Here is a 14212-nt window from a genome sequence, read left to right as displayed (position 1 = left end):
CTTTGGTATAATTATAGCTGAGAACAATGAATGGTATGATAGAAAAAAAGTAATATATTTACATGCATCCAATTTCACCACGACTCACAGTAAGAAAAATATCTGGAAACTGATTAAAAAATTGAGATGGCTGAAAGCCTTTTAGCACCTGCCTGTGACTTTCAACTCTGTCATGCTAACGCTGTGGTAGCATTCAAAAGGCATACATACACACAAAGTACATCTTGTTGAGTCATGTTTGATTGCAGAAGGTGTGTAATGTATTTGCAAGTGCATTTGCTCCGCTGAATTCAATCAGGTCCAGAATATTGACACTAGTCGGATGTGCGATGCTGCTATTTACAAAGCGTCAACAAAGGAATTGACTAATATGAAATGTGTGATCTGAGCACCTGTGAGAAATAATTGCTTTCCCCTCTGTTTTTCACCCGCTTTTATATTTTGAGTCTCTTTCCCAAGTCTGCACACGCACAGAATATCCCTCCCACCTCCCCTTGTTCTTATTCCAGCATACAGTGAAAGGCTTTTGATAATGTTTGCAAGTGGCTGGAGTGGTCTCAAAGCAATTACAAAGCCCCATTAATTGTCCTTTAATGCACATTGTGGTTTAAAAGCTCACCAGGTCTTTAATTAAAACCAAGCAAGGAGTGGAAAATCTGCACTGGTTCAACACAAAATAAATAATCAAGACCAAAAGTAAGTTTCTTTTGGTATTTACCCAAGGAAACAGATGTCTGCTGACCTAAGCGGATAGTGCAAATGCCAATTTTTAACCTTTTGAAACCTGAGCAAAACAGCATGAGTCCATTCAAAAACAATGCAAATGTGCATTTTTAACCTTATAAGACACAAGCATATCAGCCTGGTTTCATTGAAAGAATATGATTTTGTAATATACTATTAAATATGTAATTATGATATTTAGTTATGACTAGTATCTTTCCCAAGCTTTTCTCCCTAGACATTTTCTCCAAACTTTTTTTTAAAAAATTACTAATTTCTAATTTCTTGCAATTTGTGAAGAATGTCTTACTAAGTTTTTCATTGCCTGTTATCTCATGTTTTTAAAACAAATTGTACTGTTTTGCTCAGAGTTCAAAGGTTTAAACATTTGTGAAAGGCATCGACAGCAGCACGAGTGATGTAGCCGCAGGTTTCAAAGGGTTAACATTACTGTGGAGGAGGAATCTTCAGCTCAACTGCACATGTACTGGGAGTCCTGAAAATTGGCACACCGATTGCAAATTTCAATTAATACCAGTAAAAAGCACAGTTTCCACCAAAGCCATGTGTCGAGCCAAGCTATTACTTCCACCTGCTGCCCTCAGCACCACAGGCCACAGAATATGGCTGTCCACCCTCGGCCAATCCCCTTCAAGCTCTTGACATGGTGACTTCTAAAGTCCAATGGGCTTAGCGCTGCCCTCTTTTGGGGGAGCCAAAATTGCCTTTGCATGCCCAAACCCTATTTCATTCCCTTACTCGCGCTCTCTTCTTTTCACCATTTCCCATCCATCCTCTCATTTTTTTGCCCATGCTTTCACTCGCAGTGTCTGCAAATGGAAAGATAGCTGCAACCTCCCCGCTCTCTCTCCATCTCATTTATGGAGCTGCCCACAACTGTGAAGTAGAGAGGGCTCTCATATATGTGTGTGTGTGTGTGTGTGTGTGTGTGTGTTTATAGGCATGAAAAAAAGCAAAGCCAAGTGATTATTCAGGATTCACACTGCGTTTCTGGCCTAATGAGGTGGCGGTTAATTGCAAGGTCCGGACAAGCAGCTCTTTGGGGCCGGCTGGCAAACAATGCAGAGAGAAGATGGGGAGCCACGGAAGAGGTGGGTGGACGGAACAACAACAATCAACAAAATCGAGAATGGAGAATTATAAAGAATATGCGCCAAAAAAACAAACCCGATACCTTCCATGGGTTGGCTTTTATGCGCGACCATACTCTTTCTCTCAGGCGGCTTCATGGGTGAAAACAGTTGATTTCCCTTATTGGATCAGGGGTTTGAGGGGAGTTTTGTTTTTTTCTAACTCTCTTTCTGAAAGGTTTGCAGCTCTGCTTACTCATTCCTCCTGAGTTTTGGCTGAGTGATTTCTGCTGGTGATGAGAATCTGAGAGGGCTAAAGCCTCCCCTTAAGTCTGTCCTGATCCACGCTGTGTTGAGCACTGAGTCCATGTTGAAGCCGGTGTGACCTTCATCACAACAAGTGGCCTGACAATCGATGTTAAGCCTAAACCAAGTGCATTACACTTGCAGTAAGACTGGATTCATGAGGCTATTTTGCTCTAGCGACATGTAGCCATCTTTGATTTTCTTTTCTCCCTTTTTTTCTCCTTCATTTCAAGTGATGTACTGGATAAATGATCACCTGTAGAGCTGTCGGTCAGGATGAGAGCGAATGCATTTCTGTAATCAGGTTTCATTAAAATTTGTTGAGGGGATCATACAGGAGGGGCTAGGCATGACAAATGCCTGTTGAAACCTATCAAGCACATTAAGCATTAACAGTGGGCTAGCAAAGGCAAGGAGTACAGCACTTAGTGGGCTGCACTTCATCTTTTTGAATAGTTGAAGTCAATTCACTTAGTGTTATGGCCCTCCTTTGGCATAAATAATGGACTCAATAAACAAGAGCTACTGGATGCACACTCAAACATAGACATCTATTTTCTACTAATAAACCTTCCCCTTGATTCAAAATAAAGATTCAAAATAAAATGGATGAAGCAGTATCATATTTGGCCTTAATTTGCATCTATTGGAGTATTTTACTGCTGGAAAGATGGTCTTTTCACAAAAATGGGCTGTCTATGCAGAAGAAAGACTTTGAAAGACATAAAATTGGTGCTAAATGACTGGAGAAAACAGAGTTAAGGGGCTTGGGCATTTGCTTTTGCTCAAGAGATAGAAAAACCACAACTACCAGAATGCATTGCGCTGTACCAGACCAATAAACACCCCTCCTGGTGGGTGACATAATGCAAGCTTGCCAGTTTTGACACAAAAAACAATATGACACCCTTGTAGTAATAAACAATCTTCCTGAAAACATTTTGGGGAAGAAATAGGTAATGCAGTCACAAAATCTGATCAGCACTGCCTAGTTTAACCATTTGATTGGAGTTTTTTCAGCCTCTATTTTCATATGCTGTTATACAGGAAACAGCATGGCACCCACTCCCTGTTAACAAATTCTTGAATTAGAGCCAGACAGTGCACTTCAATATATTTCTGAAGACATTTTAGCCAAGAAATAGGCAATAAAGTAATAGAATCTTGGTTTATATTTAATCAGCGCTGCCTCATTTTACAGTTTCAATGACGTTTGATGTCAGTTTTAGAGAGAGAGAGAAGGGAATCTCTCTCTCGGTCTGCTTCTTTAGTCTTTGTGTCTATGGTGGAGGGCATACAATCTGCAGTTGAGAAACAGCCCATGAGCCAGGCAAATGGGCAAGGAGATCTGGGTGTTGGCAAGATAGAGGGAAGTTTTATGTAGTTAATGTACACATCCCACACTACCCACACTGTAATGACACAAAGCTGGTTGGAAATTGGCAAGGTATCCCTTTAGTTCTCTTCAACAGGCAGCATAGTAGGACAACTGATTGATGCTTTTGTTTTTTTCATGGGAACAGCGATTGGAAAAAAAAAACAGACACAGAGATGAGGGATTCGACGAAGAGGCTGATCGAAATCAGCAGTGCTGCGAACGCACTGGAATTTTGCACTCAATTAGTATGCCTGACAGCACTGTACACCGGCAGCTGGATTCATTGTACACATGCACGTGCTGCGTTAACGCCCAGCGAATGCACACAGTTAAACAAAGAAATGCACAGACACAGCCTGCTCCTCCCAGCATCTCCCTCTCTGTCCCTCTCTGTCTTGTTTTCTCTCCGCTGCTCCCTCACTCGCAAAAACAGAGAACGAGAGAGAGAAACAAAGCCCTCGTACTGCACGCACTTACACAGCATCTCTGTCTGAGTTGGTTCCAGATGAATAAGGCAGAATACCAAGTGGCCCACTTATACGCTACGCAGAGACAAATAGACCAGTCAATCACCGCAGGCTGCTGCTGAATAACAAATGCTCTCTCTGGTGTGTGTGCGCATGTAAGAGGGGTTATAAGACAGCCTTTTTTCTATTTGTTGTGCCTTAAATGCGTCTGTGTACGCGAACATAGTGGTACAGTATGTGCAACAACACCCGGTTTGAATTGCAAGTATTTTTCAGTGTAATAGCACCAGATGTTTCTACTGCTAATGAGAGCAGAAAGAAGACTCTGTTTTAGGAAAGGGATACATTTGATACTAAATACTGCTGAAGAGTCCAAGGTCAGTAGACTGTGTGCAGAAAGGGGGAGAGCTACATTTCATTTGTATCTGCCCCTTCCTCTACGCCATGCTTCATGGATAAGCCTCCCCAGAGTGTTGAGCAGTAGGCCCGTTAGAGCAAACTGACCAACAGAAGGGGTCACTGAAGAGATGCAAACAATACTATTCAACAAAACAGCAGCTTCTCTGCTGGGATTGTAGCCTCTAAATTACTTCAAACTGTCACACTGCTCAACAGCATTGCTACATAAAAAGTGGCTGGCAGTGTCCCTTTATCCACAGGTAAAAGGTAACAGAATTAACCCTAGGCTGTGATGATCAATTGTAATATAAACTTTCTGCAAATCAGGTAGCCGGGCTACCTGAATGGTGTATTCACTTATCTGCCATGTCAGGAACACTCATAAATAAGCAATGCCAGTAAAAAAAAAAAACAAAAAACAAAAACCCAAAAAACTGCAGTTCAGTATGACATGAGGATAGAGGAATGGCAATTGGTCTCAATCCAGTGAGGGCAGTGTGGAAGCTCTCAAAATAGCTTCCTGAACCAGGGAATTTAAGAGGCAAGAAAATATACAGTTGGACTGAAAAAACATATTGTACTACAGTATTGCAGCCAATGCATTTTACATAGTCAAAGGTTTTCAACTGCAACTTTAATTGCCACCTGGTGGTTGTATTCTTTTAATGAACTAATAAAGTTGTGTTTACAGTATACACTATGATGTCACAGTGAAGTTGACCTTTAACCTTTTTAAATATGAAATGTCATTGCCTCATCATTATATTCAATTGGACTTTTATGTGAAATTTTGTCATAATTAACCATATGAATTCATGAGTTATGGACAAAAAGCACATTAACTAAAATCACAATGACTGTTATTTGACCTTCAAGCATTTAAACCTAACCAGTCATCAGTGAGTCCAATTGAGCGTTTGTGCCACATTTGACGAAATTCCCTTTAGGTGTATTTCAAATATCACAATCACATGAAAGAGACAGATGCAAGGTCACCTTGACCTTGTCTTTTGACCTATGACCACCAAAATCTAATCAGACTATCGATGAGTTCAAGTAGATACATGTGCCAAATTTGAAGAAGTTCCCTGTGTTGTTGAGATATCACGTTCACAAACATGAGATCGATCAGGTCACAGTGACCTTGACCTTTGACCACCAACATCTAATCATTTCATCACTGAGTCCACATGAATGTTTGTGCCAAATCTGAAGTAATTCTCACAAAGTGTCCTTGATATATCATGTTCACAAGAATGGGTTGGATAGACAGGCACCAGGAAACAAAACCTCCAGCCATGGCGATTGCCACATGGAGGCATACATAGAATTAGAAATGCTTCAGTATACCAGTTACAACAAACGACTTTACTGAAAAGACCTGTTCTTAACTGTTTATGGAGGCAACTGAATAAAACAATAACATTACAGCTAGAGGACATGTAAGTGTGCTTTACACAACTCCTGGGGGGAAAAAAAAACACATCAGTGCAGCCCTAAGCATGACCTCATCAGCACCGCCAACCAGAGCGGATAACCCCGGGATAATCCCATTTTAGTACCAGCCTCTCAACATGTCACATTTTATTTTGTCCCCTGCCCTCCCCTCTGGGCACTAAAAGGTGTGACTTTTAAAAGGTGACTCACAACAATAAGGAGATGATGAATAAAATCTTCTCAGATGCAATAAATTAAAAGATTAAGTGAGTTTGATTATTAAATAGCTTTTATTCTTGGCAGAGTAGAGAGGAGAAAATTATGTGACACTAAAAGTCACTGAAGCCAGAGCTAATGGAACGCTTTACTAAGCAGCTACTTAAGACCAATTGACTCATCCTCCTATTCAATTATGCAGATTTCGGATTCAGCAACTTTAAGGAAATTAAAGAAATCTAATATGCAAAGAATACCTTTCACTGGTTTGCATGCAGCGAGCATGATTGGCTGATGTCCAACAGGTAATAAGAAGACAAATTACTTGTTGTTTATCTGCAATGAAACATCGATGTTGAAAAATGCTGCACAAGTGAACCTTTTCTCAGTTTAATATCTATTCCACTCAACCGTGAATCTGCATTCATAAATAATAACTGTAGTGCCAATAATTTTGACAACCTTTCCACCCAGAGTGAAACAAATGAGTGGGCTCAAAATAAGGAAAATAGACTTAAGCTTTTCTATAGAACAATGTTTAGCAAGAGAAACTCCTCTCTTAGTGTGTCATTATGGCTTTATGTATCTGTAGGTGTGTCTGTTTCATTTGTCACAGTATTTCTTAAGCAGGCATATTGCTGTTTTTGAAGGGAGACACCCCAGGTGAATTGGACAATTTTTTTTTACCTATTACTAACATGAAACTTCCCAATTTGATTTCTTACTTCAAGAAAGTATTTCTTATATTGCAAGTTTTCTGAAATGTTGTGTTTAATATTATTTACGCATTTCTAGAACAAAAGTCTAAAAGTCTCAAATTTCTTTTTTTACTTTGTTGACACAAAAGAGTCAAAAGTCTTTACAGAGGGAATCATGGACATCGCTTTTTGTCACTAAATAAATGAGAAAAGATCAACAGCCATAAAATATCTGCCATGTTTTTAGGAAAAACATGGCAGAAAAACAACTCCAGGGTTAAAACCATAAGAATATACATAGGAATAAAACTATATATATATAATAAAAACAATTTAGTGAATGTAAGTGCTGTTGAGGGTGGGTGTTTTGGGAAAATAGTCTTTGAAGATGATGTATTGTAAAATTCCATCCACTTTTAGACAAACGCTAAGAGACTAGGGTAAAAATATCAATTAATAGACAATAAAACTCTACTAGTTAATTACTTAAAAAAACTGCTATGTCTTTAGGAATAAAATTATTTATAAATTATAAATTTAAATTATAAAAGAATATAAACAGGGGTACATACAGGAATACGATTTCATACTCAGAGTATGGAAAAAAGGATAATTTAATTGAGAATAATTGAGAAAATAGCTTTCAATGATATGTTTTGTAAATTTGATTCATTTTTAGACAAAATATAAGAGATTGTGTTAAAAAAAAAAGAGACTAATAGATACTAATATAAAAATGTTCCAGATGATTACTTGTTGGAACCTGTTCTTGTTTATTTTTTTTTTTTTTTGAAACTGTATATTAATTATGTTATTTATGTTCCATAAATCAGGCTGTAGATGACAAAGAAAACCCTCTGTTAATGTAAATATGTTTATGTGCTTTTGAATAAAAACAAACAAAACAAAAACAAACTTATTCTCGGAAAATGGACTTTGATGATATGTATATATGTATTAAGAGAATGTTTTTTTGTATTGCAGGTTTTCAGAAACTTTGTTAAATATGCAAATAAGGCATTATCTCATTGAATGCGTTTTTCCCATACAGTACAAGAACATCATTCTAAATTAAAATAGACATCTAAATATGTATTTGAACGCTTTCTTTCCACTAGTCTGAAAGAAGAGATATTATGGAAGTAAAATAACCCAAAATCTCAAAATTGACCATGGCATAAAAAACTGTTTTCACCTGGGGTATCTAGTCCTATTAATAATGCAGTGTGGACTACACACACATACACACGGACACACACACACCGATTACACTCTATGCTTTGTCTATCACGGCCACCAAGAAGGCCAACCACAAACTGCAGCATGAGCAATGCCAGGAGAATAATTATGCTAATTTCTTATTCCACACAGATAATAAAAAAGCAGTGGCAATCACTCTATTCAAGTCGTCCATTCTTCTTTGAAAGCAAAATTAAAATAATTTTCTTAGGAGGGAAGTGAGAGATATTATAAACAGTACACGTGGGGAAATAGTGTGACCCTGAAAGGTTACGTAGAAGGTGTGTTTGTGTACTGTATGAATGCACTGTATGTCTGTATCTCTGTGTGACTGCTGAGTAAGAGATAAAGACATTGATCACATGGCAGCCTGCCTCTTTATGATTCATTTTCCTGGCCTGTCTTTTGATGACGTGCATCCCGACCCTTTGTAAAGCTACAAAGAGATGCAACCCATACACCTGTTTATCACAGTCTCACTCGCATTATACATGCAGACGCAGAAAGTAGGATACAAGCTACTTCATTTCTGTGCCTACTGAAAGAAATTGGACAAGGAATTACAGCATTTCAAAGCTGTCCATTTCAGATATGTAGGAGACACAAATCAAGGGCACATGGCAGGGTGAAGGGGAAAGCTAATTCACTGAGGAGTAAAGAGAGAGCACTATCCTCATGATCGGGCTGTTTGTGCTCTTTTTAGTCCAGTGCATAAACAAAGCAAAAAAAAAAAAAAAGACGCAAGATCAACCCGGAGCATCCTCGCAAATTATCCTACCTTGAAATTCCAGAGCAGAAAAATTCCCCAGAGCTTGGTACGCTGAGAAAAATGTTGATTCGGTGTATGTGCGAGTCCAGAGAAAGCCTCAAGGATACAAGCTCAAGGATAAGCTGCTCGCGTGGCGAAGAAGTAGGGTAAACACAAAGAGAAGACGATGAAGAGAAGGAGCCAAAAGTTCGACGCGGGGCGGGCTCTCAAGGTCAAGAGATGAAATGTGTTTTTCAGACTTCCAAAGCTGGCAGAGATGAAGATAGATGGGCATGTCTGAAGATGTGCAGCTGCTGAGGGGAAAATACCTGCAATACAAACTAGCGATGCATGCACACTGCAAAATAGATTGACAGCCTGCTTTATAACACATTTGTCAAAATATATGTGATGTATGCAGACATGAATTTGACACTGTTGACTCAAATTCTGCAGGAACCTTCGCCGTTGCAGTCTTATTTGAAATTGGCAACAATATGTTAAACGATTTTCACAAATGTGCCATCAGGGAGTTGGATGTGCTGGCAGTTCTCACAGATATTGTTAATGTGTTATACTGTAGTATGGCAACCTCTCACCAAGAAGACACTGCAAGAGGACAAAGAGTGGGAGGGAGTGAACTTTAAACAGCAGCCAATAGACCAATAGATGTTAATAATGTTAAGAAACTAAAACATTACAAAGATGGTGTCACTGACTACGTTTACATGCACAGAATATTCCAATTGTGCCCTAATTCCAAAAATGACAACACTCCACTTTTTCCAGTACTGATACTTATGGGTTTTTTTTGGTTTGTTTTTGTTGTTACTTTTTCCCCTTTTGTGACAGGGAAACAAAGAGATCTTCATTATATAAATGTACAAGATTACATTCAAAGCATCATGGCATCATGTTATGATTAACCTTCACCCAAAATTAGTTTTTACTGAATAGAAATCACCATCACAAATGTTACTCAATACACTCTCTGTTAGCTGTTAGCTTTGCACACCAGCTGCTATGAGCTAATGCTAACTAGCTATTTCTCTGTTAATTTCAAAAGGAATTTGTTGTTCACAATGTAGGATTACGCAGAAAATATAATGCATACCCTTACAGCATCCCAGGAAAAAAATCTGTTCATCCCAAATGCATTTTTTATTGTTCCCCTGCATGATGGGCATTTTTAGCCAATGTAAAATTGAGGCAACACAATGGAAAAACATTGGCCGTGGCTGAATGCTATCTTATATGCCGATAGGTCACCAGCAGTCAACAAGATGAATAATGGCCTATACTGATGTGGGGCTGATAAATCAGTCCGTCCCTATTGAATGACTAATGAAAATCCAGAAACTGTTTTTATAATGATTATATTTATGCATTTAAAATTATTTTGCAGAAAAAAAAAATCTATTTGTTCAGCACTTCTTTTCAAGTCATTTCCTTATTTGTTTTTCCTTTTTTGTTTTGGAAATTTTGGGGTAATTAAAGGGTTAAAAACAGAATAATACTGGCATTTAACATGTTTCTTTTTCAGAAAATGCTACATTTCAAATAACGCCTAATTTGGAAAATCCAAACAGAATATGCTGTTTACATGACCCGTATCCAATTTGAAATATTGTCATATTTAGAATAGCTCTGGAAAATTAGTGTGCATGTCAATATTCCCAATGTTGATGCTCTTATGCATATGAGATTGACCCAATTAAGAAGTGACTGCTTCACCAGACTGCAGACAGATTTAATCCTTTGGTTTTTTTTGGTCTGCAGTCATGCACTATCTTTGTTCAGGCTGCTGCTGGTGAGGTCCTTCCCCTCCACTCCGCACATGCTCACAAATCAGACACACATTCTCGGATTCTCCGCAGAACACATGTTGGCCTGCTCCCCGGTGCCACACAGTTCCTGTCATCTTTGAAGCCAGCACAGTAAAACAGCCAACGCTCCCCACAGGCAACAACTTGAACACAGGAATCAGCACCCCTCTGCCCTCTTCATCATCGCTCTCCTCTCTCAAGGAGCGAGAGGGAATCTCTCCTGCTTATCTCTGCAAGCCTGTCACGCCGTCAGAGCTGTTATTATCGCCTGCTCCTTCGCTGGAGTCTTCCAAGAGCCAAAGGAGCACCTTGCTAATCATCCTCTTACTGTCATGCCCGATCATATTCCGACGAACTAACATGACACAACAACAATCAAAGATAAACTCCGTCACGAGTGAAACATAGGGTGCTTTACCAAAATAGAGACCGAGGTGAGGGTGATACAGCTTAACTCAGCGCCCACCACTTAATAAGCAAACAAAGACTTATGCAAACAAGTCTATTAGCCTGTCACCCTGCCTCTGCCCCTGTTTAAATCAAGCCTGTGAGGAGGGCTGAATGCTAATTGCACTCAAGTTCTACGTAACCAAGCTGGATTCTTACCACTGCAAAAAAAAAAAAAAAAAAATGTAGTGTAGCTTCACCTAAAAGAAACACTTTAAATCAATAAAATAAACAACACGCTTTGGATAAATCTCTTTGGCCCTCTCGCCATACTCTCCTTCCTGAACTCCCTCACTGCCAGCCACACAGCAGGTGAACACATGGCAGGGACACAGGACTCGAATCACCGTTTCTCCTCACAGCATGCATCAGCCGTGCCTCAGGAGCCGAGGAGCCAATCTCACGGTGAACTTTGAGTCGTGCAATCCGAGTAGTTACTATGAAAGTAATAGAATGTGAAAGAGAAGTGGATGTTGTGCAATCTGTGTGGCCTTGCTGAATTGGCATAATGAGTCCTTGTCAACTAATATTTTGGTTTTAATATTTCACCTGTTGGCAGTGAGTTGTTAACAAGTTTTCCCCAAACCGTTGAAGAAACAGCGGCCTCACGGTGCCACTTTAACCAGCAGAATTGCAAAGTTCCAAAAGCAGTTTAACAACTTAAAGTCCTATCACCAGCAGCTACCAAGACCTTTGCCAGCACCTCTCACTCCAGCCATACACACAAAAACCAGCTAAAAAAGTCACACTTACGGTCGTTGCAGAATGAACCTCCATAGGACGTCATGGTGCAGTCGCAGGTGAAGCCCTCCCACTGCTGGAGACACACCCCCTGATGGTAGCAAGACTCCTCCGTACAGGTGGTACTGGGTCCTGTGGGCAAGACCATCACGCATGAAATACATGTGGAGGACGGCATATGATGCTCAGGTACTTAGATATGAATTGTGTGTTATAGTGTTTATAAGAGCTCCAGGGTATCTCTGCCAGAAGTCCACTTCTCTTGTAAAAAAACAGCTCAAGATTTCTATTTAACCCTTTAAAACCTGGATCGACATCAATTTTCTTGTGTCCTGTGTTCAGATGCCTTTCACAAGTATTTAAACTTTTGAACCTGGAGTAAACTGGTTCGATTTCTGTCAAGAATATAAGGAAAAATCAGAAATTTGGCATTAAATATATTCTGCAAATTGCTAAAAAAATAAATAAAATTAAAAAAATCTGCATCCTGAAAACTGGAAAATGTCCTGAAAATTAGCTTAGCTTCCAAAAAAGATAGAGATAACCATTGGAAAACTCACATAACTGCAAAATATTGAGAAAACTTTATTTAGAAATATTACAATTATGTATTAAAAATAGGCTATAAAAAAAAAGTATAAAAAATATTTTTTTCTCATTTGTATTTATTTTATATTTTCTTATCCTTTCACTTTTTTTTTTTTTTTTTAAACTTTTTAAACTTTTTGTTTCCCGTGTTTATGTGAGAAATAAAGCCAATTTGCTGAGGTTTCAAAGGGTTTACACTATGATATGTAGGGACTGTCCTTCCCCATAGTAACATCACCATGGCTTGTTTTCATAAGCAACTAATGGTGCACTCCATTTGAATTGGGAAGTCAGAATTTCCCAGTTCCAAACCGGAAATTTCAAGTGGAGCCCCCTGAAGTCTGATTCCCAACTTGAAAACAATGAAGAACCTCACCAACCTCAACCTCAACCTCAGAGTCGTATACGACTGATATATATCAAGACTTAACTTGATCCCAGCTTTAGGTAAACTTCCAAAGACATTTTGACGCAACACAACCACTGATCTTGGCCCCCATTAACTTAGATTAAAGGTGCATTCAGAAAGGATCTTTGAATGGCCAGTATGCAAAGGAGGCATGATTACGGCACGGAAAACTAGTTTTAATATTCATAAAGGCACCTGACTACTGGTTTAAGAAAGACATGAAAAAAGTTGAGCCTCTCCTTTAACTGACTAAGTACGTTGTTGAGGCATGAAAAAAAAACCTCATATTTTTTATTTGTTGAAACCCCAACGACTGCCCCCAAATACAGTCCCTGCTGATCCACACAGTGATTTGATTTATGGTGCTTAGAAATGTATTCAGATTCAATTTGACATTAATTCAAGGTTGAAACCCAGTGTAACTGCCATGGTAGGGGCACATTTGCACGGGAAATTAGTGGCGGTGGTGGAGTCAGTTTCTGTATAGCGTCTCCATTATATCTGTGTGTCATGTGTTGTTCCCACCCACTGTCATGAATGACTGAAGACGTTTAAATTGGTAATTACAAGCACCACAGTTGTCATTTCTCAATGGAACTCCAGCCAATTATTCTGACAGGTAATGTGACAGACCGCTCTGAAAGAAAACAACATATTGCCACAGCAGATTATACATATGACTGACCTGGGCGGTATTGTCACATGAACTGACATGATATGAAAAATAATGTACCAGGTGATTGCCTTTGTTGGAGCTATTAATAGAAGCTAACACTTCTGATGCAAAGTAGATAAGATCTTCATTAGTTTTCCTTGCAACAAAAGCCAATTTCCAATGATTGTTCTCCACATGAGATGGGAAGAAAGCTGAATGACAGATATAAGATTAGGATGCAGATCGAGTCTTAGGCGAGAGGTCTAAAAATAAGAATGTGTGGTGGCTGTCGTGTTGGTAATGCTGGGGATTCTCATTAAAATCTCAATTAAACACAAACATTTCCAAAGAACCATGGTTCAGTGCCAGACTAATTTGTTTCTGCATAGATAAACAGACATCTCACTGTGCCATTTACAAATGGCCCAATTAAAAACCACCCCTCAAACCTTCAGAATATAAATAATAAAGATAAAATAAATCACAGATCTAAGAGATATTTTACTTTCTGCACCAAAATGTCTTTAAATTCAACGTCATTTCCTTTCCATCTGCTTGCTCTGTTCATAGTCCCTAACCCCGCTAATTGCCCCATTAATTACACGCTAATAAAAGGGTCCCTTGAGGAGCAAATTAAGAATATTGTCATAATTAATAACCAGATCATGTAATTGCTTCCTAACTCTTCCTTCAAGTATTGATCGGCCAAACTCTACCTTTGCGCGGCTGCCTGAGTACCTGTTATTAGGTGCTGTGGGTTTGTTGGGGCATAAAACTCCATCTGCTGTGTTTGCTCCAAATGTTCAGGGAAATCTCGCACGATATAGGGAGCCAATAAGCCTAA

The 14212-nt window shown here is 39.0% G+C and overlaps 1 protein-coding gene across 3 annotated transcripts in view; it reads right to left on the bottom strand.

Moving 5' to 3' along the window:
* Positions 1-14212, bottom strand: part of nrxn2b (neurexin 2b) — an 883386-nt gene that overhangs the window by 345688 nt on the left and 523486 nt on the right. For all 3 annotated transcript variants that reach the window (XM_088073122.1, XM_088073124.1, XM_088073123.1), the window contains one exon: positions 11729-11848. In XM_088073122.1, the coding sequence (XP_087929248.1) occupies positions 11729-11848 (120 nt within the window). The remainder of the gene's footprint in view (positions 1-11728; positions 11849-14212) is intronic.

Source organism: Plectropomus leopardus, chromosome 23 (assembly GCF_026936395.1).
Source record: "Plectropomus leopardus strain MGB_pleo_1.0 chromosome 23, ASM2693639v1, whole genome shotgun sequence".
NCBI classification, from domain to species: Eukaryota; Metazoa; Chordata; class Actinopteri; order Perciformes; family Serranidae; genus Plectropomus; species Plectropomus leopardus.
The sequence above is the reverse complement of the archived record's forward strand: the minus strand, read 5'-3'. Positions and strand labels throughout refer to the sequence as shown.